The sequence below is a fragment of the Squalius cephalus genome (genome assembly GCF_949319135.1).
Source record: "Squalius cephalus genome assembly, chromosome: 9".
Lineage (NCBI taxonomy): Eukaryota > Metazoa > Chordata > Actinopteri > Cypriniformes > Leuciscidae > Squalius > Squalius cephalus.
In genome coordinates, this window is record NC_137130.1 from 12,639,701 (window position 1) to 12,667,148 (window position 27,448).

General features: G+C 35.7%; 3 protein-coding genes across 7 annotated transcripts; all 3 read left to right on the forward strand.

The window, feature by feature from the left end:
• The first annotated feature begins 1,821 nt into the window (after positions 1-1,821).
• upf3a (UPF3A regulator of nonsense mediated mRNA decay) lies at positions 1,822-8,193 on the forward strand. 4 transcript variants are annotated; one of them, XM_079880991.1, is made up of 11 exons: positions 1,822-2,548; positions 3,357-3,463; positions 3,553-3,659; positions 3,852-3,950; positions 4,060-4,170; positions 4,610-4,665; positions 4,747-4,905; positions 5,011-5,144; positions 5,805-6,093; positions 6,382-6,459; positions 8,006-8,193. In XM_079880991.1, the coding sequence occupies exons 1-11, from the start codon at positions 2,408-2,410 to the stop codon at positions 8,168-8,170; spliced, it is 1,446 nt and encodes a 481-aa protein (XP_079737117.1). In that variant the 5' UTR covers positions 1,822-2,407; the 3' UTR covers positions 8,171-8,193. The 4 variants fall into 4 exon arrangements, with proteins under 4 accessions (XP_079737117.1, XP_079737118.1, XP_079737119.1 ...); XM_079880992.1 differs by having other exon boundaries at positions 5,808-6,093; XM_079880993.1 differs by lacking the exon at positions 6,382-6,459.
• A 2,434-nt stretch (positions 8,194-10,627) lies between these two features.
• Positions 10,628-15,169, forward strand: p2ry8 (P2Y receptor family member 8). The gene is made up of 2 exons (XM_079880995.1): positions 10,628-10,711; positions 13,353-15,169. Exons 1-2 carry the CDS (start codon positions 10,700-10,702, stop codon positions 14,388-14,390), a joined length of 1,050 nt encoding a protein of 349 aa, XP_079737121.1. The 5' UTR covers positions 10,628-10,699; the 3' UTR covers positions 14,391-15,169.
• A 1,444-nt stretch (positions 15,170-16,613) lies between these two features.
• asmtl (acetylserotonin O-methyltransferase-like) lies at positions 16,614-27,232 on the forward strand. 2 transcript variants are annotated; one of them, XM_079881008.1, is made up of 14 exons: positions 16,614-16,713; positions 17,101-17,234; positions 17,338-17,469; positions 17,568-17,615; positions 17,703-17,767; positions 17,872-17,936; positions 18,037-18,145; positions 18,634-19,003; positions 20,151-20,325; positions 20,584-20,768; positions 20,869-21,001; positions 23,962-24,102; positions 24,237-24,359; positions 26,781-27,232. In XM_079881008.1, exons 2-14 carry the CDS (start codon positions 17,142-17,144, stop codon positions 27,050-27,052), a joined length of 1,911 nt encoding a protein of 636 aa, XP_079737134.1. In that variant the 5' UTR covers positions 16,614-16,713; positions 17,101-17,141; the 3' UTR covers positions 27,053-27,232. The 2 variants fall into 2 exon arrangements, with proteins under 2 accessions (XP_079737134.1, XP_079737135.1); XM_079881009.1 differs by having other exon boundaries at positions 16,644-16,713; positions 17,106-17,234.
• Positions 27,233-27,448: the final 216 nt, after the last annotated feature.

Genomic DNA, 27,448 nt, shown 5'->3' on the forward strand with positions numbered 1-27,448 from the left:
AACATTTAGGCTATAGCCTACATTATTAAAATCAAAAGTTGTAATGTATTTGTTAACATAGTTAATGCACTGTGAAGTAACATGAACAAACAATGAACAGCTGTATTTTTATTAACTAAGATTAATAAATACAGTAACAAATTAATTGTTCATTAGTTCATGTCAGTTATTAGCCTAATACATTAACTAATGTTAACAAATCAAACCATATCATAAAGTGTTACAAATCATTTACTCAGAACACCTCTCACACTCTCTGAATGTACTTTCTAGCTCCACATATTACGCCCAAAGTACATTCAGAGAGGGGGAGCTGGACTTCACACTCCATGGCTGTAAGCAGTCTTTCATTTATTTTACTGTACTCAAAGCCCTTCTCAAGCGGACATCAGGCACCGCCTCCCTAATTGTGCATCCAGGAACGTCATGGGGTCTTTTCAAACCGGCCTCTGAAGTAGATCAGAAGTGTCTTTGACTGCTGTCATTGAAATGTGCAGGCTGTGCCACTCTGGATGCTCCTCAGATGGAAGCTGGCTTGTGAGCAGCAGAATTAGTCATGGGCTGCACACCATCCAAATCCAACATACTCCCCTACTCTCACGTGCGCTTGAGTCGAGATCTGGACACCTGTTCTACGTTTGTGCCCAGTTTAAAAAGCTCCATTTCTACGCCAGAGAAGCCTTCGCCTCAGCTCTGCCTTGAGACGGCCAGTGGGAAGCAAACTTTTCTGAGTGGTAAGAAATTAGTTAATCCATACTAAAAAAATATGGATAGTGATACATGAGAGGAAATATATGGAAGGTTGTATATCAGAACACTCTTGCAGCCACTGAGGTGGGATATGATTAAAGTTAAGGACAGGTTTCGTGGTATGGTTCAGATTAAGGGGTAGGGTATTTTTTTTGTATGCAGAATTTAGCTAATATGACTTCACCTTAAGTGCACTGTCAAATGGTAAATTTAAATGTTACATAGTAGTTAAAGACACTTCATATAAAGTGGGTTCGATAATTTTGTAGATATAACGATTGGTAATAGATACTTTTGCAGATGAATATGTTTGCTGTTAATTGAATGGATAGATGCTTTTATAGAAAATTGACATTTGCTGATGGATGCTTTTGCAAATAGGTGGATAGAATGGACACTTTTGCATGGGTATTGATACTTTTGCAGATAGATCATGGATAGACACATTTGTTTAGATATAAATAAATGGATAGATGGTTTTGCAGAGAGATAGAAGGACGGATAGTATTGTAGATGCAATGAATACTTTGCACAACATTGCATAGGATATCATATGTGGATGGATACTTAATGAATGCATCATGCTTTGCCGACAGATGGATAGATACATTTGCAGATGAATAAATGGATGATGGACATAGTTGGCATGCTTTTGCATTTAGATGGGTGGATTGATACATTTGCAGATATAAATGTGGATAAGATAGATGGAAAGAAGGATGGTCACATTTGTTTAAATAAATAAATGGTGGATAGTAGGCTATAATGGATATATAATTGTAGACAAAGGGAAATTTTGCAGATAAATAAATCTGTGAATAGATACGTTTGTACATGGGCAGATGGTTAGACATATTTGGATAAATAAATGGGTGGATAGTAGTACTTTGGCAGATGGATGAATAGATATTTTTGTAGCCTAGACCTATAGGCTATTGATGGATAATGGATGGATTGTGCTTTTGCAGACGGATGGATAGACAGATAAATAAATGGATAGACATGTAGCAGCTACTGCAAACAGAAATATGGTTTGCTGACAGACAGACTGTGGTAACGTGTTTCTTGCAGTGCCTAGTCCTGACTGTTACGGGCGCTCCGTGAGTCAGCCCAGCAGCCCGGACGGATGGAGCACAGTCAGCACCGGCAGCCCGTTCGGCCCGGCTCGACCGTGCATTCAGCCGAGCTGCACTGACACCGACTCCGAGGACGACAGCGCGGCAGCCGGCAGTAAACAATGAGTGTCATCATCATGGTCGTTGTTTTTATGCCCCTCCAACCCGCTAAAATGAAGAGATTTTTTATACTCAGAACAGAGTAGCCTAGGCTACATTGAAAAACTTGAGTATAAAACATAATATAATACATCAATATAGTATATTAATAAGTAGGCCTATCTCGTCGGTGTCTTTTAAAATGAAAAGATTAACAAAATGTATGCTACTGCCCTTATAACCATATTCAATTTAGCTTTAATTCATAAAAAATAACATAGCACGACTCCACAGTTCTGTTTTATCAATTTATTGTATACAAACAAACCTATTAATTCTAATGACAAGAGAATAAACACCAACGTGCAAGCCTCGCGGTATTTGGTGGTGAATTCCCGCGGGAGTTGTCGGATTTCGGACAGCGAAGAGGGCGAAATGGAGATATGAGGTCTGAAAAGGAGCAGAGGACAGGAAGCAGGGAGAGAGGCAGCGTCGAGATCCAGTTCAGGGACTGTCAGAGGGAGCAGGACAACGTCGCGGTGAACCCGAAGCACAAGGAGGAGAAAAAGGAGATCTTCACCAAGGTAAATGGCGCAGTTGTTTGGTAGGTTGGGAGAGAGTGATGATGATGATGATGGAGGGAACGGGATTCAGCACCATAGACAGCGAAGACACAGGAGAGCCAGTCGAAACGAATATACTATTGGCATAAATCACTTCAAACAAAAATGCATTCGTACACTTAAACAGTTACCCCTTTGAATACATTTAAAAATCCAAGGGTTGAATATGTAGGCTACTATTATAGGCTACGCACGCATACATAATTTTGGGGAGAAAAAACAACAACAAAACAAATCAGTGGTGCACATAGAGACATTAATATATTATCTCTTTTATTATATATTATCTCCTATGTGTGTGTAAAAGGATGATTCTGTAATTTATTCATTATTTACTCGCACTCAGCTATCGCACTCTCTTATGTGGAAACACATATGGAGAATTTCAACAATTTACTATTCGTTCTTTTAACATCCAATAGCAATTAATGGGCACTGGAATTCTTAATTCCTTAAAAAGGACCGAAAAGCACCATAATAGTGATTATTGATTTATGCACTGGGATGTTGGACTGTTCAATGGGACCAGAGCCCTGGGGCCTCTGATTACCAGGAACCTCAAGCTGAGAAACAAGCTACTACATACTGTATATAAAATTAGACAAACAATTTGTGAAGAATTGTAAATACATGAGAAATGTCCCAGTTAGGATAAATGTCTCTCTTTTTTTCTCTTTTGAAATGTTTTAAACACGTTCATTTTTGTCATTACAATTTTATTTCTAATATTTTTAGTACAGTTTTCTTTATACATGCTTCTTTTATATAGGTTGTCATACGTCGACTGCCACCCAGTCTATCAAAAGACCAGCTCGAGGAGCATCTGAGTCCTCTTCCATCTTTTGACTATTTTGAGTTCTTCCCAGCTGATCAGAGGTATATTCGGTTTGTGTATGAATATTCTGTGATTATGACCACTGTCACTCTTATACATATGCATGTTTTTATATATTTATTCTCCGCAGCTTATATCCGCATCTCTTCTCAAGAGCGTACATCAACTTCAAAAACCCAGAGGATATCATTATTTTCAGAGATCGTTTTGATGGCTACGTATTCATTGACAATAAAGGTGATTAATTTGACTCTTTTTAATATTTATCCTCTCTCAATCTAGTTCATCCCACTTATACTATAATAGATTTACTTTTTACAAAAAGCACAACAGTGGTAATATAAATGGTTTATATTTAGTTTAATAAATAACTTAAGTTAAATATAATTCATAACAGGTCTATAATATATTAATTATATTTTTATTTAGGCCAAGAGTATCCAGCTGTTGTAGAATTTGCCCCATTTCAGAAGGTTTCCAAGAAAAAGTTAAAGAAGAAAGATGCTAAAGCAGGAACTATTGAAGAAGGTATTTATAATTTTGAATTTTGAATTAAAAAAATGATATACATTTAAAGCGACTACTGATACATGGCGAAAAGTTAATAAATTTGTTAAACACTTCAATCTTTTTTCAGACCCAGAATACAGGCGATTTCTGGAAAACTACTCTTGTGATGAAGAGAAATCCATGGCCAACCCAGAAACACTACTGGGAGAGATTGAAGCTAAAACCCGAGAGCTTATAGGTATGGTTTTGGAAATCGTTTAGTGCTGCTGTTATCATTTGTGTAGATAAAATGTATGTCCAGGACAAGTATTACAAAGCTGGTCTTGGTTCATTTTGATGAGAACACTTTTTGATGTTGAGAAATGTTATTCTAGTATAGAGCTGTCCGATCATGATATTGCTATGTTTCAAAATAGCGGTTTTCAAAAAAGTCTGTGGTGAAAATCACCTTATCTAGAACAGAACATATGTTCAAATGTGAATTTTAAAACTTTTGTGTGATTTAAAAAGATAATCTGCTGGATATTTTAAGGATAACCACATATGTTATATTGCTCATTAACAGAAAAACGCTATTCAGACATTTTGGAGGGAATCCATGGCTACATAATGCTTCTCTTCCATGATCTATGATTATAAATTAAGCTATATGTTCCCTCTGTGTGACTTTTTTGTAGCCAAAAGGACGACACCCTTGTTGGAATACATCAAAAACAAGAAATTAGAGAAACAGGTAAGGGCTCAGTGAGCACCATCAGACGGCATGTTTTTCACTGCGGTTTTGTACTGTATACATGATTCTTTTCGACTCTAGAGAATAAGAGAGGAAAAAAGAGAGGAGAGGCGAAGGAGAGAGCTGGAAAAGAAGCGGCAAAGAGAGGAAGAGAAGAGGAAACGCAGAGAGGAAGAGAGACGAAAGCGGAAGGAGGCCGAAAAGCAGAAGAAACTCTCTGAAAAAGAGATTAAGATCAAGGTATGACTTTAAACCGTATCACATCCTGAAGCTGATTACTTCTAACTTGTGGTTATCAGTACAGAACTGTAAAGCAGTTATTACGTAAGATCTTGAATCGTTTAGCTTTTGAAGAAGTGTGACCGAGACGATGACATGGACTCAGACAGACTGAAAGATAAAGGAGACAGTGGAGAGATGGAAAAGAACAGATGGGAAAAGCCGGCAGGACACACTAAGTCAAAGGATTCGAAGGATAAGTAAGAGCTACCTAAAAGTTGCCTTTCACCTTGCTTACCTTCAAAAGATACAGTGAGGTTAAAACATCTACTGTAATTCAAACTTGGACCTAAACAAAAAGTTAAAAATGTCTATATATTTTCAAAATGCATCTTATTATTAAAATGTCAAATCTTCCGGTAAAACAAACGGCTGCAATTGACTGCAAGTTGGCATTGAGATCAACTGATGACATTTGTTTCTTTTTTTATTAAAATGGTTTCACTCTGATGTACGTCACAATACAGATTCAAATATTTTCCGCTACTTTTGTTTCATCGCGACTTTAAGGATTTTGAAACATTTTGAAACTAAAAAAAAGTGCTCTCCTCAAATAAAGAAGAAATATCTGCACTATGTCACTAATCAATTAAACATGTGAATTTTTTGTTAGATGTTCTTTCTTCCATTAAGGCCCAAGATGCTCTTTAGATAATTCTCAAATCATACTGGAGAACAAGATCATCAGATTTAGCAGATTTTTCATTACAACTTAATGTAATGAAGTAATGAAAATGTATACTTTGAAAAGTTACTGAAAAAATTACTGAAAAGAAAGTTACTTTTGGACCCCACTGTATATATGTTTATTTCTAAAGTCATATCGAGGTGGTTGATTTCACTAAGTGGGCTTTCCGTAGTAGGAGTCAAATCGAGAGTGACAAGGAGCAGCGGGAAGGTCACGGCCGTCGGCAGAGGGACAAAGAGCATCGCGGCAGAGACGAGGAACGTAAGCGTCAGAGGCATCACTACGAGTTTGACAAGTTCATGCGGCGCAAGGAGGAGACCAAATGGGGCAAAGGCTACTGCCAGGACAGGGCCAAGAAAGAACAACATCATGCCTATTCCTACTGCCCAGAGACCGGAGACAAACTGGGCAAAGAGGACAGAGAGGACATGGGCAGCAGGAAAGAACGGATTCGCAATAAGGTAAATAAAAACTAAAAGAGTAGCAATATCTCAACCACAGGCCATTTGCAACTCTGGTTCTGGTATTATGTACAGTTATTGTCCGGTCTGTGTAGCAGATGAATCCACTAATGCATTCAATATTTACACACCTGTACTTGATTTATACATCATTATGTCTGTGGGAAATACAATACGAATCTGCCTCCCTCCGGGGGGTTTCAATGCAGCCTTCACTGATGTGTTGAGGTAGTTAGCTGTAATTTGGCTGTTGGCAATATTATTGACGGAAGACAACGTGTCTCTCAGTCTGTGTTAGCGCATCAGGAGAAAAGGACTTCCCAGTCTGAGGGGCCAGACCAGATAGGAGGGGCTCTGCCAGCAAAGGTACAGCTAGTTTTTGAGCCTTTCTACCCACGGGAGGGGATGCTTCACATGCTGTTTACTGCGAGGCCTTGCACCTTACAGTGCCAGGCGTACTTGATGACAGCAGAATGTTGGTTATGCTGTAATGGAACAGATGAGGAGCGCTTCCCAATAGAAGGAGCTTATATAACTGAAAACGACGGCCCTGTTCCAAAACCGAGCGAGTTGCCAATGTAGGCAGCATTTTAAGGCATTGTATGCATGCCCTCAATGTAGAAGTGGATAAAAAGTTTTAATAGTCCTTATTTTGGCCAAATTCAATATGAGCATCACATTTATTTATCTCTTTTTGCAAAAGGCTATCCCATAATGCATTGCGACAAGAAAATCCAGACGTTAAATGACGATTATATATTATTAATATAGTTGAAAACATATTAGATTCAACATCTCATTTAAACCTGGAAATAAACAAAAAATTTGAAACGTGAATTATTTAAAAATCTTTGAAAATATTTCTGCTCTGTTTCGTGGGGGGAAAATCCATTCAAGAAGGCGCCCAAGATGAGAGAAATTTCAATTAGGAATATAGTTTTAAAAGATCGGTAAAATAGATTCAACATCTCATTTAAACAAGGAAATAAACTAAAAGTTTAAGGAATTTGAACTATTATAAATTATACATAAAGTGAATACAAAATATTTAAGAATCTGATCTATTTTGGGGTAAATAAGGTGAGGTGAGGTGAGAGAAATTTATATATATTTATATTATAGATATATAAATAGTTAAAAATGTCAATAAAATTGTTAAATCTGGTTAAAAAGTTCCTGTTCCACTCAATATTTGTGTGGTTTTATACTTATTAGAGTTTGACACTGTTAGTTAGCAACATGTTATCGCCAAACTCTATTGAAATGAATTGAAAGTCGAGTCTCCTTAGCCTTTTGCATTGAGTTGCTGATATGTAAAGTGTTACAATTTTGTAAAGTATATGGTTCTATGACAGTTGTCTTAAAAGGCAGCTCCCTATGTAGACAGTAAATTGCATTTCGCTTGGTTTTGGAACAAATCCTAAATGTATATAGAAGAATACTTAAGATCTTGCAATTGTAAGCACACTGAAATGCTTACATGCTGGATTCTGTTTATACCTTTAGTAAGTAGCCATTTAGCAGATGCTTTTATCTAAAGTGACTTACCATACACTTATTTCCGGAAGTGATGATAGCAACGGTAGTCTGGTTATTAGGCCTGAGCATTATGTGTCACCCCCGTCACCACCACCGTAAACAGAAACTGTATAACGCAAACAAAGGCATAACAGATACAATTCAGTATAATGTTTTTGTTATGGACTAAATGGATTTTGAGGGGCTGTCAATAGCTGGTTGTTTGTCTTGCTGAAATGGGATTTAGACGGGGAAAGAAATTGATTATACTGTATGCATGAACAGCACTTTCTTAAATAACCTGCCATGAAAAAAGCCGTGTTGTCTGCGTTTGTGGTATGAAATATGAGTGTATTGCTTTTGTCTCTTTTGTCTTACTCATTTCACGGCACAGGACCGTCCAGCAATGCAGCTGTATCAACCTGGGGCTAGAAACCGCAAGCGCATGGGCTCTGGGAACAAGGCCTTTGACTTCTCGCCGATCTCTCCCGATCACGGAGGAGAACTTTGCTACAAGACAGTCATTGGTACAGGCTCAGAAAAGAGTGCTGACGAGTGAAAAAAAAGAAAAAAAAAGACCACGGCAGGAAGAAGTTATGCCAGTATAGGAAGAACACTTCAACTTCAACCTTGTTTTTTTGTCTTCTGAATCATCTGTGAGTATAGTGCATCGAAATCACCACTTAATATTTTATAAACAAAGTCAACAGTGTCATAAATGTAAAATGATCGGCTTCTGTACGCTTATCAAGGATTCACACCACTTCATTGAGACAAATACCTCATTATTTACAGAGATCAGATTTGTATGCCTTTTGTAGTGCAAGAAATTGATTCCATTAAACAAGAGAATATATATATATATATATAAAGAGAGAGAGAGATTTTACTGTAAAGAAAATCAGTGTGTTGTGAAATCTGTATTTTAAAATGTAATGTAAATGTGGGATGGGGAACAGAGACATATTTTTTCTTTAAGATTATAAAAATGCTACATTGTATGACTAAGCATGTAACTCTTAATTTCACATTTTCACACTGTAATGCCTTTGAATGATGCCTCTGTTGTCCCTGATGTATAGACATTAACAAATTCATCTCACAACAGGATATAGCAAATTTCATAGCATCGTTTCACCTGCGGGCCAAGAAGAACAAAATTATTTGTTAAAACTGTTTTCTGTTAGTTCAAATAAGATGTTGTTTTGTGATATTTCTAACCAGTGTGCATGTTTTTGAGAAACTGCAGTCATTCAGCGGTGGGAGGCTACATGGGGTCACTTGCCTTACCTTTGATTTGCACTTAAAGATCCCGTCCGTTATTAAATACAAAAATACAGGTTTTTAGAATTACTGTTTAGTTAGTATGGAAGTAAAATTATGACAAATGTATTTGAAACAAAAAAAGCTTGTTGAATTATTTTACTTCCATAAGTTAGCCCAACAAAAATAGTGAAGTCTGTAGAATACTTTAAAAATGTGATATTGTATTTGATGGATTGATCATTTGTGTACAATAAAGATATATGATTATATAAAGTAATATTTTAATTTTAGTATTTTTATTTTTTATGACTTAAAAAAAAAAAATTAAAAGAGCTGTATTGATTTTTTTGTTCATAAATTATATTTTGACTTTTACACTTTAAATAAGTTTGATTAAAAAATGTATAGCTTTTTTTTTAAGAAGTTAAATTAACAATAAAAAAAAATACAATTCTGTATCAATAATTTTTTGGCCTTACATATGGGCATATTTCATATGTCTTAGATAATAGACCAAATTGTACCATAATTAAAGTTTCTCTTTTGCACTTAAATTGCAGCTGAAATAGTACTAAAAGACAAACTTTTCTCAAGGCTGGATTTCTTTGTGAGATTTATTGCTTTCGCTTGCAAAACAGCTCGGCAGCTTAAGTTTGCTCTTTCTGAGTCAATTCTAAACCAGAATCTGTTTGCACTGAGAAGACAGAAATTAATAGAATTTGCATGCTTCTCATACTACTTTAGTTCCCACACTTTCAGACAGAGAAAGCAAGTCATAATGACTTTCCTGTGTCTTTTGCAACATGACTATTTACCTCTAATTTTACTTTTAGCCAGTTTTGTTCATTCCTATTGCCCCTGCTTTTCTCGCCCTCTGTGAAATGTGAAAGAGTATCGATGGAAGATGTGATAAATCATCCTGTACAGAAGCAAAACGTCACTAATGGCAGTTATCTGTAATCAGTCTTTATAAAGCAAATAGAAGTTCCCCGTTCTCCAAGGCAACACGTGTTGTATGTAATAAGTGCATGTATAACCAATATAAAAGTAGAGCTCACAAAGCAAACAGGAAACAAGATCATAGGTATGACAGCGATAAAACCCCCTGAACGAGTTTCTTCACTGTAGTTTCCTTTTTTTTGCTTTTCTTTTGTACATACAGTATAACAGAGAAGCGCATATATATATATATATATATATACATCAGCTTTTACAGGCCTGGCCAATGGAAACACTGCAATGCATCTACAAGTTCACTTATAAAAATTTGGCATATCCCAAAAGTAAAATGTTCATTTCACTGTTTGTTTGGGGTGGGAGCCCTCAAGACTACATGAGCTTGGCGTAAGGAAAGGTGTGTGCCTTTATTTTTACTGGTTTATGTGGCGTATTGCCTTTCACCACATCCTCCCACATCAATTTCAGCTTCGAGTTCGCAGTCATTTAAAAATCCAAATCAATAAAACTTTCAAAGACACACATCACTATTGAGAAAGAGAAACTGTGTAAAACTAGCATGATGATAGAGGAACTTCCTCTGGATGCTATAAATTCAGTTTTGTTTGGAAACTGGTAAATTAATAAATGTTATAACTTTGATAATAAAATATATGTATGCAATATTCTTGTAAATGTTTTAAATGATCAATTTATGATATTTTGAAATGAAATATATTGTTAAATTTCACATGTGTAACTCTAAGCTTACTATTTTGATCTAAATGAGTAGTCAGGCGGCGTACTTCCTCTCATCAAGAAGTTTCCTGAGTCTAACAGTCATGCCAGAAGATTAACTGCCATCAACACACGAGAGAAGTCGCACATGCTTCTTAAGGTATGTAGATAAGCCTGAAATTGCTTTTTAAAATGATGTATTTCCTAAACACGTGCCAGTACTTCACACTTTGAGTCGCTCTGATAATCGCAATGACTTTACATGGCTTTCCTTACAAGATCATTGTCTATTTTGATTTGAGTAAAATCGTACATTTTGTGGATGTGCTCTGCTGTTAGTTAGAACTGATTCATTGTTACCTGAATGTTTTGCTGCTCTTGTTGAGTCACAACTGTGTGACCGCTCGCTAGACGCATGATCGCATAAAATCTCAGTCCGTAATTCCTCCAGATTTGACAAGTATTTTGAAAGTATTGAGTTGCAAATGAATCTCCTATTGCTACAGCAAATGTAACGTTAAAAATAGAGTAACTGATAACATGTATAAACTCACTGAACTCATACTATCAACATAATTTCCCACAGAGAGCCTTTTATAGTTTTGACTAGCAGATGAGTCATGTTGGTGTAACACTTCACGGGTTATGAGAAAGTACTCTGAAAGCAGAAATTTTACTCTGATCCAGAAATGTGTTTTTTTAACAGTGTAAAATATGGAATCATCATGATAATTTGGTTGAGTTCTGTTCTCCATATCAAAATGTTTTAATGGACATTTTTATGTTACTTTTAACATTCTTGCTGTTTTATGAATTTGTGTTTGTTAACAGTTTAAATTTCGCTGACAAGCTTATAAAGATTACATTGAGACAACTTACCTCATTAAATATGATAACAGGCACCATTATTGGGGCAACATGTGTTTTTAACTTTAGTAATATCATTTTTCTGGGCAATAACTGTGGCTACTGTGGAAAGTTCATGCTTTTTTGTAGCCCAGAAGTTTGTGTCTATAAGGAAATGTGTTTTCAAAAATAAACCTACCATGCAATTATTCACAGAAGTAAAAAGTGTGAAAACCAGACATGGTTTTAACCTACTTTGAAGGATCTGCATGTAGGTTGTTTTCTTCACGCAGGCATGGCTTCACTGCAAAAAAACATCAAAGTCTGATCATAGGTTATAAGGTTATACATTTTCCCATAATACCCATAAATGTTTTTGTAATTCTGTTAATTAGGCAGATTCCAAATCCAAAATGACATGCAGTACATTCAGGTGTTTTGAGCCCTTGTGCAAACCTATTACTTAATGTCAGAAACACCCATATAAATCACTTTGTGAATGATGGCATTCAAGTACAGAGTGTAGCTGGTTTAGCAGGAAAATCAAAAGGCAAAAATCTAAACAACAGCAAACAAATGATCGATCTAGGTAATGACCAATGGTTCAGTTAAAGGGGTATTTCACTGAAAAATAAAAATTCTGTCATCATTTACTAACCATCATGTTGTTCCAAACATGTATGGCTTCCTTTCTTCTGAGAAACACAATAGAACATCAGTGCTTTTTTCGTCCATAAATTGAACGTTAATAGGGTCCGATGTTGTTTAGACACCCAACAGCCTTTGTAATATCTTTCTTTGTGTTATGCAATAGAAAGAAAGACTGCTTGTTTTAAACCACACAAGAATGAATAAATGATGACTGAATTTCTTTCTTTTTTTGGTTATAAATAAGTCTGCTTATTTAGGTTGTACAAAATTATAAAATGATAGATCAGAAAATAAAAAACTCAGAGCATAGGGCTGATTTTTAAACAGACCTGGGAACACATTTTAGTCACTATTTACCCTTTAAGTATGCAGAAACGTGGCGTACCCGTTACACCATGGCATCATGACCTAAAAAAAGGCTTATTACATCTATGAAAATCCTTTCAAGAAAAAAGGACACGGTTTCCCAAACATTATTTTACGTCAAGCATTTGAAACTACAGCCCACCCATACAATTTCAATCTGTGCTAGACAGCCGCACTAAAGCTGTAATGACTATGCCAAATCTGATGCTGGCACACGTTGCGGCAATCACAAATTTTTCACTTCCTTTGATGAAATAACACGAAAAAAGTCCCTTGCTCGAGACTGTCCGTGTGAATCATTTCAGTTAACATTTGTGAAACAGCTCTGAGACATACAATAGGCAGTGATTTGTTGGTCATATGTGTGTACATGTGCGTACCTGCTGAAGTAGCATGCTTGGAAAGCCTATAACATGGCCTCACACTTCCTGTTCACTGAACTGAACTCAAATGTATGCGAGAGGTAAGCATCAGAGGTATATCTCAAATGTGTGTGTTTTCAGCAAGTTATACTAAAAAAAATATTTATTTTAATTACATTTATGAATTAAATGATAAATTATGCAACAATGTATATGTAAATTATAATAAACATATATCTTTTTAATTATCGTTATATTTTTATTAAATATTATCACTATTATTATTATTATACATCATTTACATATACATTTTAAAACTTTATGTAAAAACTAGATGTAAATTATTATGCATTATAATGTATAAAAAGAATCTCATAGTACAACTACAACAAATAAAATAGCATTTATTTAAAAAAAAGATTTTAGTTTTGATTTCATTTTAATATTGTACATTTATCGGCTTATTCGTGTCAGCCAGAATACCAACAATGCAGATGTTTATCACACAATTTGTGGTTTAAGTGATAAAGTTTATGGTAAGTCTATTCTTCCTGTCTCTTCAACCTTTTCCAACAGGTGGAGAAATCAATCATGAATGGTTCACAACCGGACATCGTCAAAATGGACAATGCCACCTTGGCCATGTTTGACAACAAATTAGCCAGTGATATCGTGTCAGTCATCTATGTCATTGTGACTCTGGCCAACCTCAGTGGTAACGGCGTGTCTCTGTTTCTGCTGCTGATGCGCACCTCTCCGAAAACCCCCTCCATCATCTTCATGATCAACCTCACCCTCACTGACCTGATACTGGGCACTGTGCTCCCCTTTCAGATTGTGTACCAAATGCAAGGCTACAACTGGACTTTGGGCACGGGCATGTGCAATGTACTGACTGTGGTATTCTACGCCAACATGTACTGCTCCATTTTATCCATGACCGCTATTAGTGCCGACCGCTACCTGGGGATTGTGAAACCGATGCGCTTCAGAGAGAGGAGGGAGAAGAAAGCATTTGCAATTATTGCCTGTATACTGATGTGGCTGCTGGTCCTTGCCATTCTGAGCCCTCTGGAAAAAACAAACCTGACATATTATGTACATGAGCGCAATATCACCACATGTTTTGACATATTGAAGAAGGACATGCTCCCTAGCGTCGCTCACTGGGCGGGATTCTTATTCGGCATGTTCATCATCCTCTTCCTCTGTCCGTTCATCATAACGGTGTATTGCTATGTTAACATCATCCGTGTCCTTATCAGAAAGACCAATAGTCAACAGAAAGGCCGTGCTGTGCGCCTGGCGTGCATTGTCTTGTTTGTGTTCATCTTTTGTTTTGCTCCCAATAACATATTGCTCCTGGCCCACTCAATCTCAAGGCTGTACTTTGACAAATCTCTTTATATCTACTACAAACTCTCGCTGTCTCTTAGCTGCATTAATAGTTGCGTAGATCCATTTATTTATTATTTTGCATCTAAAGAGTTTCGTCGGAAGCTAAGGCAAATTCTGCGGTTGCAGACTCTCAGCACTGGTGAGACTCAAATGATTGAGGGTCACAGAGAAAGCTTTTTCTCTGGACGTTCAACGTACAATGCAAATGAAGACTGACAAAAAAAATGTGTACTATTACTTTTGGTCTCTGCTACTTTTTATGTTGGAGGAGAGAAGATTATGGGGGAAATGTCATTAGAATCAGAAAATGTCATGATTCAGACTCGCACTGTTGCTAAATGTGTCAGAGCGCAAGCAAGCGCAAACCACTAGGCCCCGGCTCTGACGCAGTGTTTTAGCATTTATACGAATATTTAAACCAAACCACTTCCCATATTTTGTTTTCTTTTTGTTGTTTTGTAGTGTTTCCCTTTTGTTCTGTGTTGATTTCATGACTGAGCAAGCTGAGGAAAAGCATGCTGCTCACATGCATTTAGGGCGCGTGATATTGTTTATCTTTGTCTTTTGCTTTCTTTTTTGGTATCAGACATCCAAGATCCTCTTACTAAAAAAGTTCCCATATTCTTCATACAATGCTGTGTGGTTAGACTTATGTATCAACTTCTGCAATTTCAGATCTGACTGAAAAAGTACAAAGACTTATTTTGGCAGCTATTTTTGACATATCGTTGATTTATGAATTATTTTTAGACTGTGAAATGTGTAGTTATTTTTATTATTTTTTCATGATTGAGCCAAGGTGTTTCAATATTTATTTTACTTAAGCTACTTATAATGTGCATGCATTATTACAATTTTATTGCTTAGTTATCTGTTTTGTATTTGTTTGTATTGTTGGGCATAATGAAACAGTTTTTCTATATTGTAACATGAAGTATACAATGTCATATGGGGGGCATTTATTATGTAAAGTTCAATTTAATAAATACATTTGAGTAAATAATTTGCATCTATTGTCATTCTACGATTAAAGATTACATATGGACTATTCAACAAAATCCGTGTTACGATCACCTAATGTCTATTTTCAGTTGTTCGGCTACATGCTCTGCAGAGCATGTCACAGGAAGGTCAAGATTTTTTTTTCAGTTCCTTTGAAGCTGGGAACTATTGCATGTATGGAACAACTTTTAAAAAGTAAAACAAATTAGTACAAGGCTTCTGGGAAATCAGTACTGAAATGTCATTGATATGTAGCCTCAGTCCGATGTGAATTATACACTTGTACAAGAACTCAATGCTATTGCAATTGCCCAGGGCAATGCACAAAAAGGAAATAAAGCAGGTTGCAAATACCACTTCAAAGTGTGCTTGACAGGTGAGATTATGGTTCAAGAGAGCGCGAGCAAGAAAGCATATTCCACAGGAGATACATTTACTAATTTATAGGCCTAAATCAAACTATAGAGTTACCTACATAGAAGTAGGGCAGAGTGGAGTAAGTGTTTGCTTAATTTGTCTTTTAGACAATGAGACAGAATATAAAAGCAAAAGTGTGTGTGTGTCTGCATATATCATAGAGGCAAAGCAATATTACTTTTGAAATATGAAAAGGGTTGGTAGAATGTTAGGGGTAAGCTGTCATAACAATGAGCAAGTCATTGATTGGGGAATTCATTGATGAATAACAGTCATTTACAAAAAACTGAACAATAATGCATTGTCCCATATAAATGTCTTAATCTGTTACACATTATTATGTTTTTCTTTTAAAGAAAATGAACTTTTCTAACTTTTTTTTTTAAAGAAAATGTATTTTATTTCCATGAAACAGCAATGACAAGGTTCATTATTCAGTAGGCCTACTTCAATGCAGTGACATCATTTTTTTTAGATTATTATAAGAAATGTAATTCTTATAAATGTAATTAATTTGTCTTGAGTTTGGAGGCTTAACAGCGGTCTCATATGACCCCACAGCTACCATTTTGAGAAAAATGCTTTATTTAATAATTTAGTAATCTTCAGACAAATAATTTACAACATGTTTACACGTTTAGATCTGGAAAAATGTGTTTTTAGCTTTACATTTTTAGCCTACTCCGCTCTCCCCAACATTTAAAAAGTAAAGGCTCATCATCTTACCATTCCAAAAAAGCTTCTTGAAACTAGTTCCGAGAGTCAATTCGAATTGAATGAGACGCGTAGGACCAAGTCGCTTCGTTTCTTTGTAACAGTAAATAGCATTAGGTTGATGAACTTTATCACTTTTCACTAACAGGCATAACTGATTATTAAAACACAGTTACTAATATAAGTTTTGGTGTAACATTTTATATAACATTTGCGTCTTTTGGCATGATACTGCTGCAGCTGATTTAAAAGCAATGTTTTAATCCAAACTCTTTATTATGAGTGACGTTTTTACATTAGCTTACTGCGCATGCGCGTGGTAGACTCCTCCTCTTCAGGATCTTGGTCAGTGAGTGCTGCGTTGCGTTTCGGGAAGCGCAGAGTTGAGTGGAACAGTCCTTTCCAGGTAAAATCCTAATAAAATCCTGATAAATTAACATTAGCTTCTCTTAGATATGTGTAATTGTCTACTCCTGACTGTATTAATAAAAAATAAAACATAAATGAATAGCGCTCATCATCACGCCAAAGTCTTGAATGAATTCACTGTATAAAAACTCTTTTAATGCAGCCACACTGTGCATGCATCTTTTTTTCTTAGAAACTGATCTTTTCTGTTGAATTTCCGAAAAACAATGACAAAGACAAGCTCACCTTTAACCAATTTTGCGGTCCCAAAAAACATAGACATTTGATGGTTCAGCACACACAGTTGTTGTGCAGTTGCTTTGTAAGCCTTGTAGGTCAGCTTTGATGATTTTGACATGAATTTAGTGTTTCTCTTGATTCCCAGGATAGACTTCTGGAAGTGACAGAAAGGAGAGGGATAACAACATGCCGTTAAATCCAGTAATATCCAAGCTGAGTGGAAAGCTTGTTGTCCTGGCAAGTGCATCTCCACGACGGCTGGAGATTTTATCGAATGCTGTACGTAGGTTTTTATATATATATTTTTAGTTGTTTACAGAGGCAATGAACTTGAAATGATCAGTTCTTTATCTTTATCTTTTCTTCTGCATCGATGAGGCAGGGTTTACGATTCGAGGTTGTTCCCTCCTGGTTTAAAGAAACATTGGACAAATCCTTGTTTAAAAATCCATATGAATATGCAGTGGAGACGGCTAAACAAAAGGCTTTGGAGGTGGCTCAACGAATGCCATTTGTAAGTTGTATTTGAAAACAGCTCTATTCTCTAACTTTGTTTCGGTCAATTTACAATGTACCTTTTATTCTGTATGATTTCATATGTGCTGGGTTCAGAAACACTTGAAAACTCCAGATATTGTAATCGGAGCAGACACTGTTGTGGTAAGTTGCTGTGTGTTTTTATATATTCTACATTTGATATCCATTCCTGAAAAGTGCCTTGCTAAATGTGTCTCCTTTCGTTCTCAGACAGTTGATGGCTTGATCTTGGAGAAACCTAAGGATAAACAAGATGCTTACCGTATGCTGTCCAGGTGCATTTTCATTTTTTTAAAATTTTTGTTTTGTTTTGTCTTGAGTGAGAATTTGTGGCATTTATTGCATACATTATTTCAGGCGCTAAATGAATGTATTTCAGGTTGAGTGGTAAGGAACATAGCGTCTTCACAGGTGTTGCTATTGTGATCTGCCATGAAAACACTGGTATGTGATTGTTTGTTTATTTTTTTTTTTTTTTACAATTATAGTCTTGTTTTTGTGTGAGAGAGATCATTTTAAATAATGAGTTGTTCTTTTTTTGCAGGTACAGATATGGACTACAAAGTAGTTGATTTTTATGAAGAGACAAAAGTTAAATTTGCAGAGTTATCTGAGGAGATGCTCTGGGAATACATCAACAGTGGAGAGCCCATGTGAGTTTATGAGGATAGATTTTGACATGCTATGTTCCAGAGGTGTAAAAGTAAAAGTCCTGCCATGTGTCTATTCCACCCATGAACTCAGCCAACTGATTTCACTAATTAGTTCTATCTCCTGGCTGAAAAACTGTGCTAATTAGCAAATCTAGGTGATTGGAATAAAATACTGAGGAGGACTTTTACTTTCTGAACCTGGACTTTACACCTCTGCTAAATTCTCTGAAGCTCAGTCATCACATTTTTTGAGCTTGGTCTGTGAATTGTTGAACCTGTGGAATTTGAACCTTGGTGAAGTCGTTCGTTTTGTGTTTGCTTTGACAAGCTGAAAGTGACACATGAAAATTCAGCAAAGCACATTTCAAGTAAAGAGTCCATTTTTGTCATTTTTGAGTAAATGAGTCCATTTGCTGTAGTCTGGCATTTCACCTGCCATGCAAAATTTGGTGAATGGTGAGACTGACAGATTTATCTGTGCTTGACAGGGACAAGGCTGGTGGTTACGGGATCCAGGCATTGGGTGGCATGTTAGTGGAGTATGTGCAAGGAGATTTTCTTAACGTGGTAGGCTTCCCTCTTAACCATTTCTGCAAGCAGCTGGGGTTGATTTTCAACAGCCCACATGAAAGTCCCACACACAAGAACAAATTGGATTCGGATGTGTCTTGGACTCTGGTTAACAGTCTGTCTGAAGGCGCTGCAAATGAGGAGGTTAAGCTATTGGAGAATGGTAAAGATTGCAGTAGGACGTCTATGCAAGATCAGAATGTGATGGGGCCGGAGTGTGCCAAGTGCAGCAGACAGGACATCCCCCACAGTATTATCAACTTACTGGATGGGTTCAAAGCTTCAAAGGTAACAGTGATTAGATTACTTTAATAGTGAATCATTAAAGTAATGATTCACTAAAAAACACAAATTCTGGCATTATTTACACACCCTCATGTCGTGCTTAAAACTGATTTTTCTGTTTAAAACAAAAGGAGAATTTTTGGATTCAACTAAAACAACAATTCAACTATAGTTCATAGTGACTATGGGCTTTATTCTCAAGGAAAAACAAACCATTAACACATTTCTAATGACATATGCACTATATTCCAAGTCTTTTGATGCCAGAGTGAATTTTTGGTGGAACATTCTCCTGTTGTGTTCAACTAAATTGACTGGCACAAAAATCCCCACATCAGAAATGTTAAATCCGATCTCGGACGCCAGATCTTCTCAAAAGATATCTGTTTTGTCTGGTGTCCAAAACAAGTTAAACCTGTTAACAGAAAGTCTTGTCTTGTACCCCAAAACTCTATTAACAGTCTTCTATCTGCCTGAGAGTTTGACTGATAAAGCCAGAGAAAAGCAGAAGCAGGAGTCAAAGTGATGATGATAATTATAAAATAGCAGATTTTATTGAATAATCTTAGTTGCGTATGTTTCAGACTTTGTCTGACCAGTACAAATCCAACAAGTGTTATTATACCAAGGGAAAAACAATGGAAAATTACTGCTTCACAACATCGTCATGTGACGTTAAAAACCTTGAAATGGAGACATTCTCTTATCTCCTAGTCACAAAGACAAACATCCCTTAAAACCACACAATCATAAGATTTAAAAGAAATATTAAGTAATATTTAAAAAAATGGTAGTATTAATAAATGATTAAATGATAAATGGTATAATTAAACCACATGAAAACAAAGAAAGTAAAACACAACATAGATGTATTTGTTGCTCTCTCAAAGTAACACACACACACAGGTTGCTATTGAGAATCCTTAGATCCTTCGCAAGAATAAGTAAATAATGACAAAATGTTAATGTTTGGGTGAAGTATCCCTTTGAGATGTTTTTTTAATTTAGATATTATGCTGTCAGTGCATTCATTAATACATGTAGCATTAAAATACAAATGGAAAGCAATGTCTATTTTAATATATACATGGATTGTATTTATCATTAATGAAGAAATGTTTGGTAACTGTTCTACAATGCATTTCGACAGACTCTATTCACAGCATCCAAACTCAAGGTGTTTGATGTATTGAACAGCTCTGAAAGTCTGACATTAGAAGAGGTTGCGGTCCAAATCAACGCCTCTGTTTTAGGCACTGAGAGGCTTCTGGAAGCTGCTGTCTCTTTAGGGCTGCTAGAAAGGGTCAAACAGCGAGATACAAGTGGTAAGATTTACGCACTGCCATTTTACTCTCATATATGGTGTTACTCTGGTAGAAATCACATGTGGTTTTCCTAAATGTGAGTTTTGAAACCTCTCAAAGCTCATTGTTCATTTATAACCTACAAATACTTTCTCTGTTCATTGAATCAAGGCACTTGCATGCATGGATGCAATTCCTCCTACTGTATGACACATGTTCTCTTCTTTGTTATGTCCGGAGGTGGACTGTGAATGTAACATTGTTTATTGTCTGTTACAGTGTACAGAAATACAGAACAGGCCAGTCGCTTCCTGGTATCGGACAGCCCAGTGTCTCTGCATGGCTTCATTCTCCACTGCAATGATATGGTGTGGCCTCTCTTCAGTCATCTAGAGAACGCTGTCGTGGAGGGCATCAGCCAACATGAGCGGGCCTTTGGGAAGAAGAATGAGGATGTGTTTCAGGTAGACACGCATTTTCTGCTGACATCACCCATGAATCGTGCACTTTTAAAAGCTGTTGACATTCTAGTACTGAGTGGAACTTTTTTTGTTGTTTTTTTAGGATGCCTACTACAGTAAAGATGAAGTTAAGATACGATTCATGGATGCAATGCACAGCATTGCAAGAGTGGCTGGAAAAGATGTGGCAACAGCGTCTGATCTTTCTTCCTATAAAACAGCCTGTGACATTGGAGGTATATGAATTTCCCTCAAAAATAGAGATTAATAAGAGTCTTAATTTTTAGATAATTAAATCAATGATTAAAATCGAATACAGTCCACAATAATTTTTTAGCAAATCAAGTAAAAGTGAGTGGGGAAAACACTAAATGAATTTGACAGCACTCCCTAGTGAAAAAACCTATACCAAAATGTATTTAGAATACATGTATTTCAATCTAAGTATACTACAAATCCATTAACATATTTACTGACATATCGCTTGAGACTTACTGATATAAATATTATTTGGAGTACTTCTTTATTGCACAATGCACATTTCTTAATATTAAGCCTAAAATGTGTTTTAATATCACTATTAGTAAGGATAGTATGATCTCTGTATAATGCAAGATATAATGTATAATGCTGTATAATGCAGTCTTTAAATGCAAGATATTTAAAGTGTACCTAAAGTATACTTGCTATCAGGGACGTCGTTAGGCCTATTTTATTGGGGCTGAAGCTACCCCAAAATGTTCCTAAGCCCCCCTAAATGATAATAAGAACAATAACAATTCGATTTATCAATAACCGTATCCTCATTCATATTTAGACGCAACAAATGATATATATCCAGCTACAAAAAATAGCCGAAAACTCGGAAGTTGGACAGAAGTGCCAACTCTCACACATTCACCGTGAGACACACGCAATTGACACTTTTCACACGCTCTCACGCCACACATCCATTTTCTCACGCGCAGAAAAATGGCGAAGCAAAGAGGACACGGAGGCCGACAGGCTAGACAGAGGTTACTTTATGATATCAAAGAATCTCAACTCTCAGATTCTGTCAATTTTATTACGAAATTCAAACAATAAATACCGTTTTGGCGTTTGTAAATGTTACGTGACAGATCCCTAGCGCACGTAAACCGATCATCTCTACTAGCTAATAGTACAAAAACACGAACACTGTTGAAAGATACAGTAGTAGGCTACAACTTACCGAAATGTATATTCCTCATACATAATATTGATCAATCAGTGTTTTTTATCAGCGTGAAGAGGTCAATAACATAGCTGGAGAACAATTATGTCACATTTACCTCAGGAAAGCCATATGAACATAATATAGGCTATAGCACGTAGTTGGCAAGAAAAAAAGAGCTATAGAGAGTATTTTGCTAAATATGTGTTCTATATTACATATTTATTATATTTTAACTTATATCATTAAATAAAGTTGTTGTTATTATAATAAAAAAACACATTATATTTAATTTGAGTTATTTTTAACCTTAGATAATACTACCAGCTGATAGGGATGTCTGTATGTTTACAGCATTAGGTGAGTTGTTTTTTTCTTGAGAAAAATTTACGCCTATCTTGAGTACCAAATATTTATCCAAATGAGTCAATATTAAATCAAATCACAATAATTGAATTGAATTGAAATAATAAAAAAACGTAGCTTACCAGAAATTGTACCATGCACCATAAAATTTACATATAATTTTACACTTAGGCTATAAAGCGGCTGAAATGGGCACTTTTTGTGACAGCAACCCTATCATTTTTGATCAAAGATGTGGCTTAACTTCAGAATTTGAACTAAAATCAGTATTCTTATGATTGCTCTGAACATTTCTGACTAAGTTCAACAAACATGAACATAAACTTAAAAAAATAATTAATAAAAATGTAGGTGTGACGGGGTTGAGACTAGGGTAACAGGGTTGAAGATGATAACGGGGTTGAAGAGACAAATACAGCTAAACATATACATAGTTGTTTTTTACTCAAATTCACTGTAAGATTTTCTATAAATGCAAGTTACAAATACCCTGGGGGCTAAGCCCCCCCCTGTCTTCCAATCCTAGTGACGTCCCTGCTTGCTATAGTTCCAGTTTAGCACAATTAAATATACTTAAGTATATCTTTAGTTGGACCTCATTATTATTTCCGGATAACTAAAGTACATTTAGTACAAAATTAGTAGTTCCAATTTAGCAGACTTTAAGTACCGTATATCAGTTTAGCCAACAGTACAATTGCAGGGTATTTATATAAAGTACATTAATATTAAAATGTATTTGTAGTATACTTAGCATAAAATAAATGTATTTCAAATACATTTTAGTGTATTTGTTTTTCACTAGCGCTAATATAACGTCAATTCAAGGTGAAGTAAATTTTTAAATGTTTTAAGAAAATTAAATTAGGAAAGCAACATATTTAATAATAAAAAAAAAAAACGGATTAAAGAAAACATTTATAAAGAAAAAAAAACATTCTGGTAGATTTTTTTCTGATGTTCAGGATTATTCAACATTCCCCACTTATAAAAAACTGTGATTACAAGAACAGATAAAACATTGCCCTGCAGACTTCCCATTGAGACTAGAGCGAGTGACCACGAGAGTTCAAAGATAAGATGTGCAGAAATATGTTAATGGTTTGTAGTATACTTAGATTGAAATAAATGTCTTTTATATACGTGCTGTCTTGCATAATTTGAGATTTCACTAGAGGATAGTGCATGCATATTTTATTCTGAAAGAGCTTGTTCTCAAAAGCTGCTTATCTGAAAAGGAGTTGCGAGTTTGTCATGCAAATTAAATGTGCTTCTAATTTCCAGTTTTCTGAAGGGCTTTTTATGCCAAGGACATCTGTATTTATTGTATACATTGTATTATTTTCTTCTCCCGCTTTGACCTAAATCAGCCTCACAAAATCTGCATATTAGAATGATTTCTGAAGGGTCATGTGACATCACAGGATAAATTACATTTGAAATTATTTTAAAATAGAAATAATAGTATTTCACAATATTATTAGTATTATTTTTTTTACCTTGTACATTGTACCTTGGTGAGCATAAGATACTTCATTCAAAAACATGTTAAAAAAATCATACAGATTTTGTACCGATTTATGAAATGTATATTTTTATGGTATGATGCATGTTAAGAAAAGCGTTCTTGCACAGGTTGCACTGGTGCCATGGCGTACGAGTTAACAAAAGCCCACCCTGGACTGTCAGTTATTGTATTTGACTTGCCACAAGTCATTGAGATGAGACGCCACTTTAAACCTAAAGAAGATGATGACAGAGTGTCATTTGTTGCGGGTCAGTGAATACTTTATATAACCTTTTTTATGATGAAGCATTTTAAAATGTATTAATCTAATATATAAGTAATGTGCAAAAGGCCTTATAAAAATTGTGCACTTTTTGTTCCTACTTTTCTTTTTTCAAAATAGGAGACTTCTTTAAAGATGACCTGCCTAAAGCAGACCTGTATATTCTTGCGCGAATCCTCCATGACTGGTCTGATGAGAAATTGCATGTATTATTGAGCAAACTGTCCAAAATGTGCACACCAGGTAAGTGATTTAAAATGTGACACTATTAAATTCTTAAAGTGTAAGTCTGATTCTGAAGTATCAAAATTTTGATGTCAAGGATCCTCTAATACAGGGGTGGGAAACTCTGGCCCTCTACTATTTTTCTGCAGAGTTTAGCTCCAACCCTAATAAAACACACCTGAATGAGCTAATCAATGTAATCAGGATTACTAGAAAGCTACAGGCTGGTGAGTGGATCTTGAGGGCCAGAGTTTCTCTTCCCTGGTCTAATATGATGATCCTTTTGCAAATTGTCCTCTAGCGCCCCCTTGCGGCCCCCCTGGGGGTTTCTGCACCCCTGCTTGTAAACCCTTGGCCTAATTCAAGGGTCTTCAACTGGCGGTCCGCGACCCCCTAGTGGTACTGCAGGGGGTCCTCCAATTAATGTTTGATCACAAATCATTTTTTTGTAAAAAAAAACAACAACAAAACATAAGGAAAAAAAACCTTTTTGTTCACCCTGAAACGAAAGCAAGAGCACCCTCAGTTGATACTGTAATAATATAATATTATTGGCGACCGTGAAATGTTCCTATTTACAGCGCGTTTTTGCAGCGGTGAGAAATGTAGCCAATCATAGACATGTTTGTTGATCTCTTGAACGCAATGTCCAATCAGAGGTGTTTAAGTTAGAATCCACTCACTGCTCTAAACGCCGGAGTTTTTGTTCGGTGACGAGTTTGGTCACTCTTGCGAATCCTCTCATTAACTAAGAAAGACACAATGTAAGTTAGAGATTCATTATGCAGTGTGTATAGACAACTAAATTGATTTTAACGGAATGTTGTAAGATCGCGAACTGAGATGAGTGACAGTTTTTAAGTGATTATAAAGTGAGCGTTGTTTCGCGCTTTCGTGGCTATAGCTATAAATTAATCCATTGAATAAAAGTATTGTTTTTTTATGCTGCAAAGAGGACCGATGGCCAATTACATGCTGAAAGTTTTGGAAGTGACATCTACACATAAATGCAGAACAGTGATAACTACCACTGGGCAAAAATATGGCATGCCAAAATAGATACGCGCAATGTAAATGCAGACTAATAGGTTACTAGAAAAATATTCGTATCAATTTATTTTTAAAAATTCCATTCCAATTATTTGTGAAAGTAGTGACTTGTAAATAATCTTTAATGTCTCACTGTACATTGCTATTCTTGTTATGGTGGAGCCGTTGCTTAGTTACACATTACATCTGCACTTTACTAGAGAACATGCACTCATTTCACATACTGAGTGATTTGATTCTTAATTTTCCATCAGACAGTAAAATTAAAATGTGAATTTTTAATAAACTTGTAGGTAAAGTTCAGTTAAATGTTTAATTGTCCATCTGATTAATTCAAATAAAAATGCATGACTGCAAATTCATTCAAATAATTTACAACAACTGCAAACAACTAATGAAATGTGATTTTTATCGCAACATGTTTATTATGATGAGTAAGATACACACAGCGATGCATGTGCAACAACAAAATTGTGTATAGTTCTGATCTATTGTCTTAACATAATATAACTTGATCTTGATCATAATATGGTTAGTGGATCGAAGGCTAGATGGTTAATATGTAGCTCTGTTTGACACATTTTATATCGGGGGGGTCCCTGCTCCGTGTTTCTTATCGCCTATGGGCTCCTTATAATAATCATTATGAATTATGAATTTACAAATAGCCAGCTCTTGACAATAAGGAAGATTATGCAGATACTTTATTGATCTGCAAGTAAGAAAACGTTTTGTTTTATTACCAAAACTTGTCATAGACTGATAACTACTACTGATAATTATTGATAATTCAAGTGTGCTAGCAAGTGAAAATTTATTGAAGATTTGTTAATGTTTGTTGACAAATATAAACATACAGTAAAAACAGACATCACATAAGGGCAAAATGTGTTAACATTTTTAGAAGAATGCTATGCAAACATGCTAGTTTTATATCATTTGGAACTTTGGATACATTTTTACGGCAGCAGGGAATCTGCGTTATTTTAACTTTTTGTTTAATTTTTAACCTAAAACTTACTCCGTTCAGATGGTAATACACAAATATGGACATGTCCACATTCAAGCATTTCATACAATGGGCTTAAACAGCTTGCCTTTTTACAGCAGATTTAGTTCACAAACAACTGACATCCTTGACCTAAATATGATTTTCATTTGCACGTGTCCACAAGCTCAGAGGATCTCCCGTTCTTGGCTCATTTTGAGTCAGACTAAACAGTGTTACTGACAGACTGGGAAGTCTGTTTTTTTAACAATCAATTCTAGTAGACCCCAAAACCAAAATCCAGACTTTGTTACAGTTGCATAATATGCGGAGACAGCTGCAAGTAAACCACTTTTTGTTGTTTGAAGTGTTTGCTTTATGAATGTATTAATAACAAACAGGTTGTGGACTTCTGGTGTCTGAGATCTTCCTGGATGAGGAGCGGAAAAGGCCGAGCCGGGCCCTGCTGCAGGCCCTCAGCATGACAGAAGGAAAGCAGAGAAGCACCACAGAGTACAGTGACTTACTAGAGAAGCATGGCTTCACTCTCAGACACATCCAACACACAGACAACCTGCTGGATGCCATGCTATTTGTCAAAGAAGATCCAAATGACAAAAGAACATTACTAGGCAGTTCTTCAGCATCCATTGAGACTGCAGAACTTGAGTGATATAAAGACGGAAACACTACAATTGACTTAATCTAGTTCATCAACTGTGAATTTTTTTTTTTTAGCTGAATGTTTCTGATCTAAAAGCTCAAACTTAGTATTTGTACATGATTATTATTAATCACAGATCAAGTTTTTAACCGGTAATGTTATACTGAAATAAATATGGTTGCATCTATAGCCAGTGTTCTTGTCTTTATGTAGTTTTTTTATATGTGGTCATATTGGGAAGTTATCACAAGGGCTATTTCTCATAATAGGTTTTAATTCAAAAAGGTCTATTTTTTTTTTTTTTTCCCTTTAGCAGTGATTTTGTATGTTGGTTTATTGTTCAAAACTCTTTTAAATTAGAATCATATAAGAAATGTAATAAGTTAGAACATAAACTAGCATTTC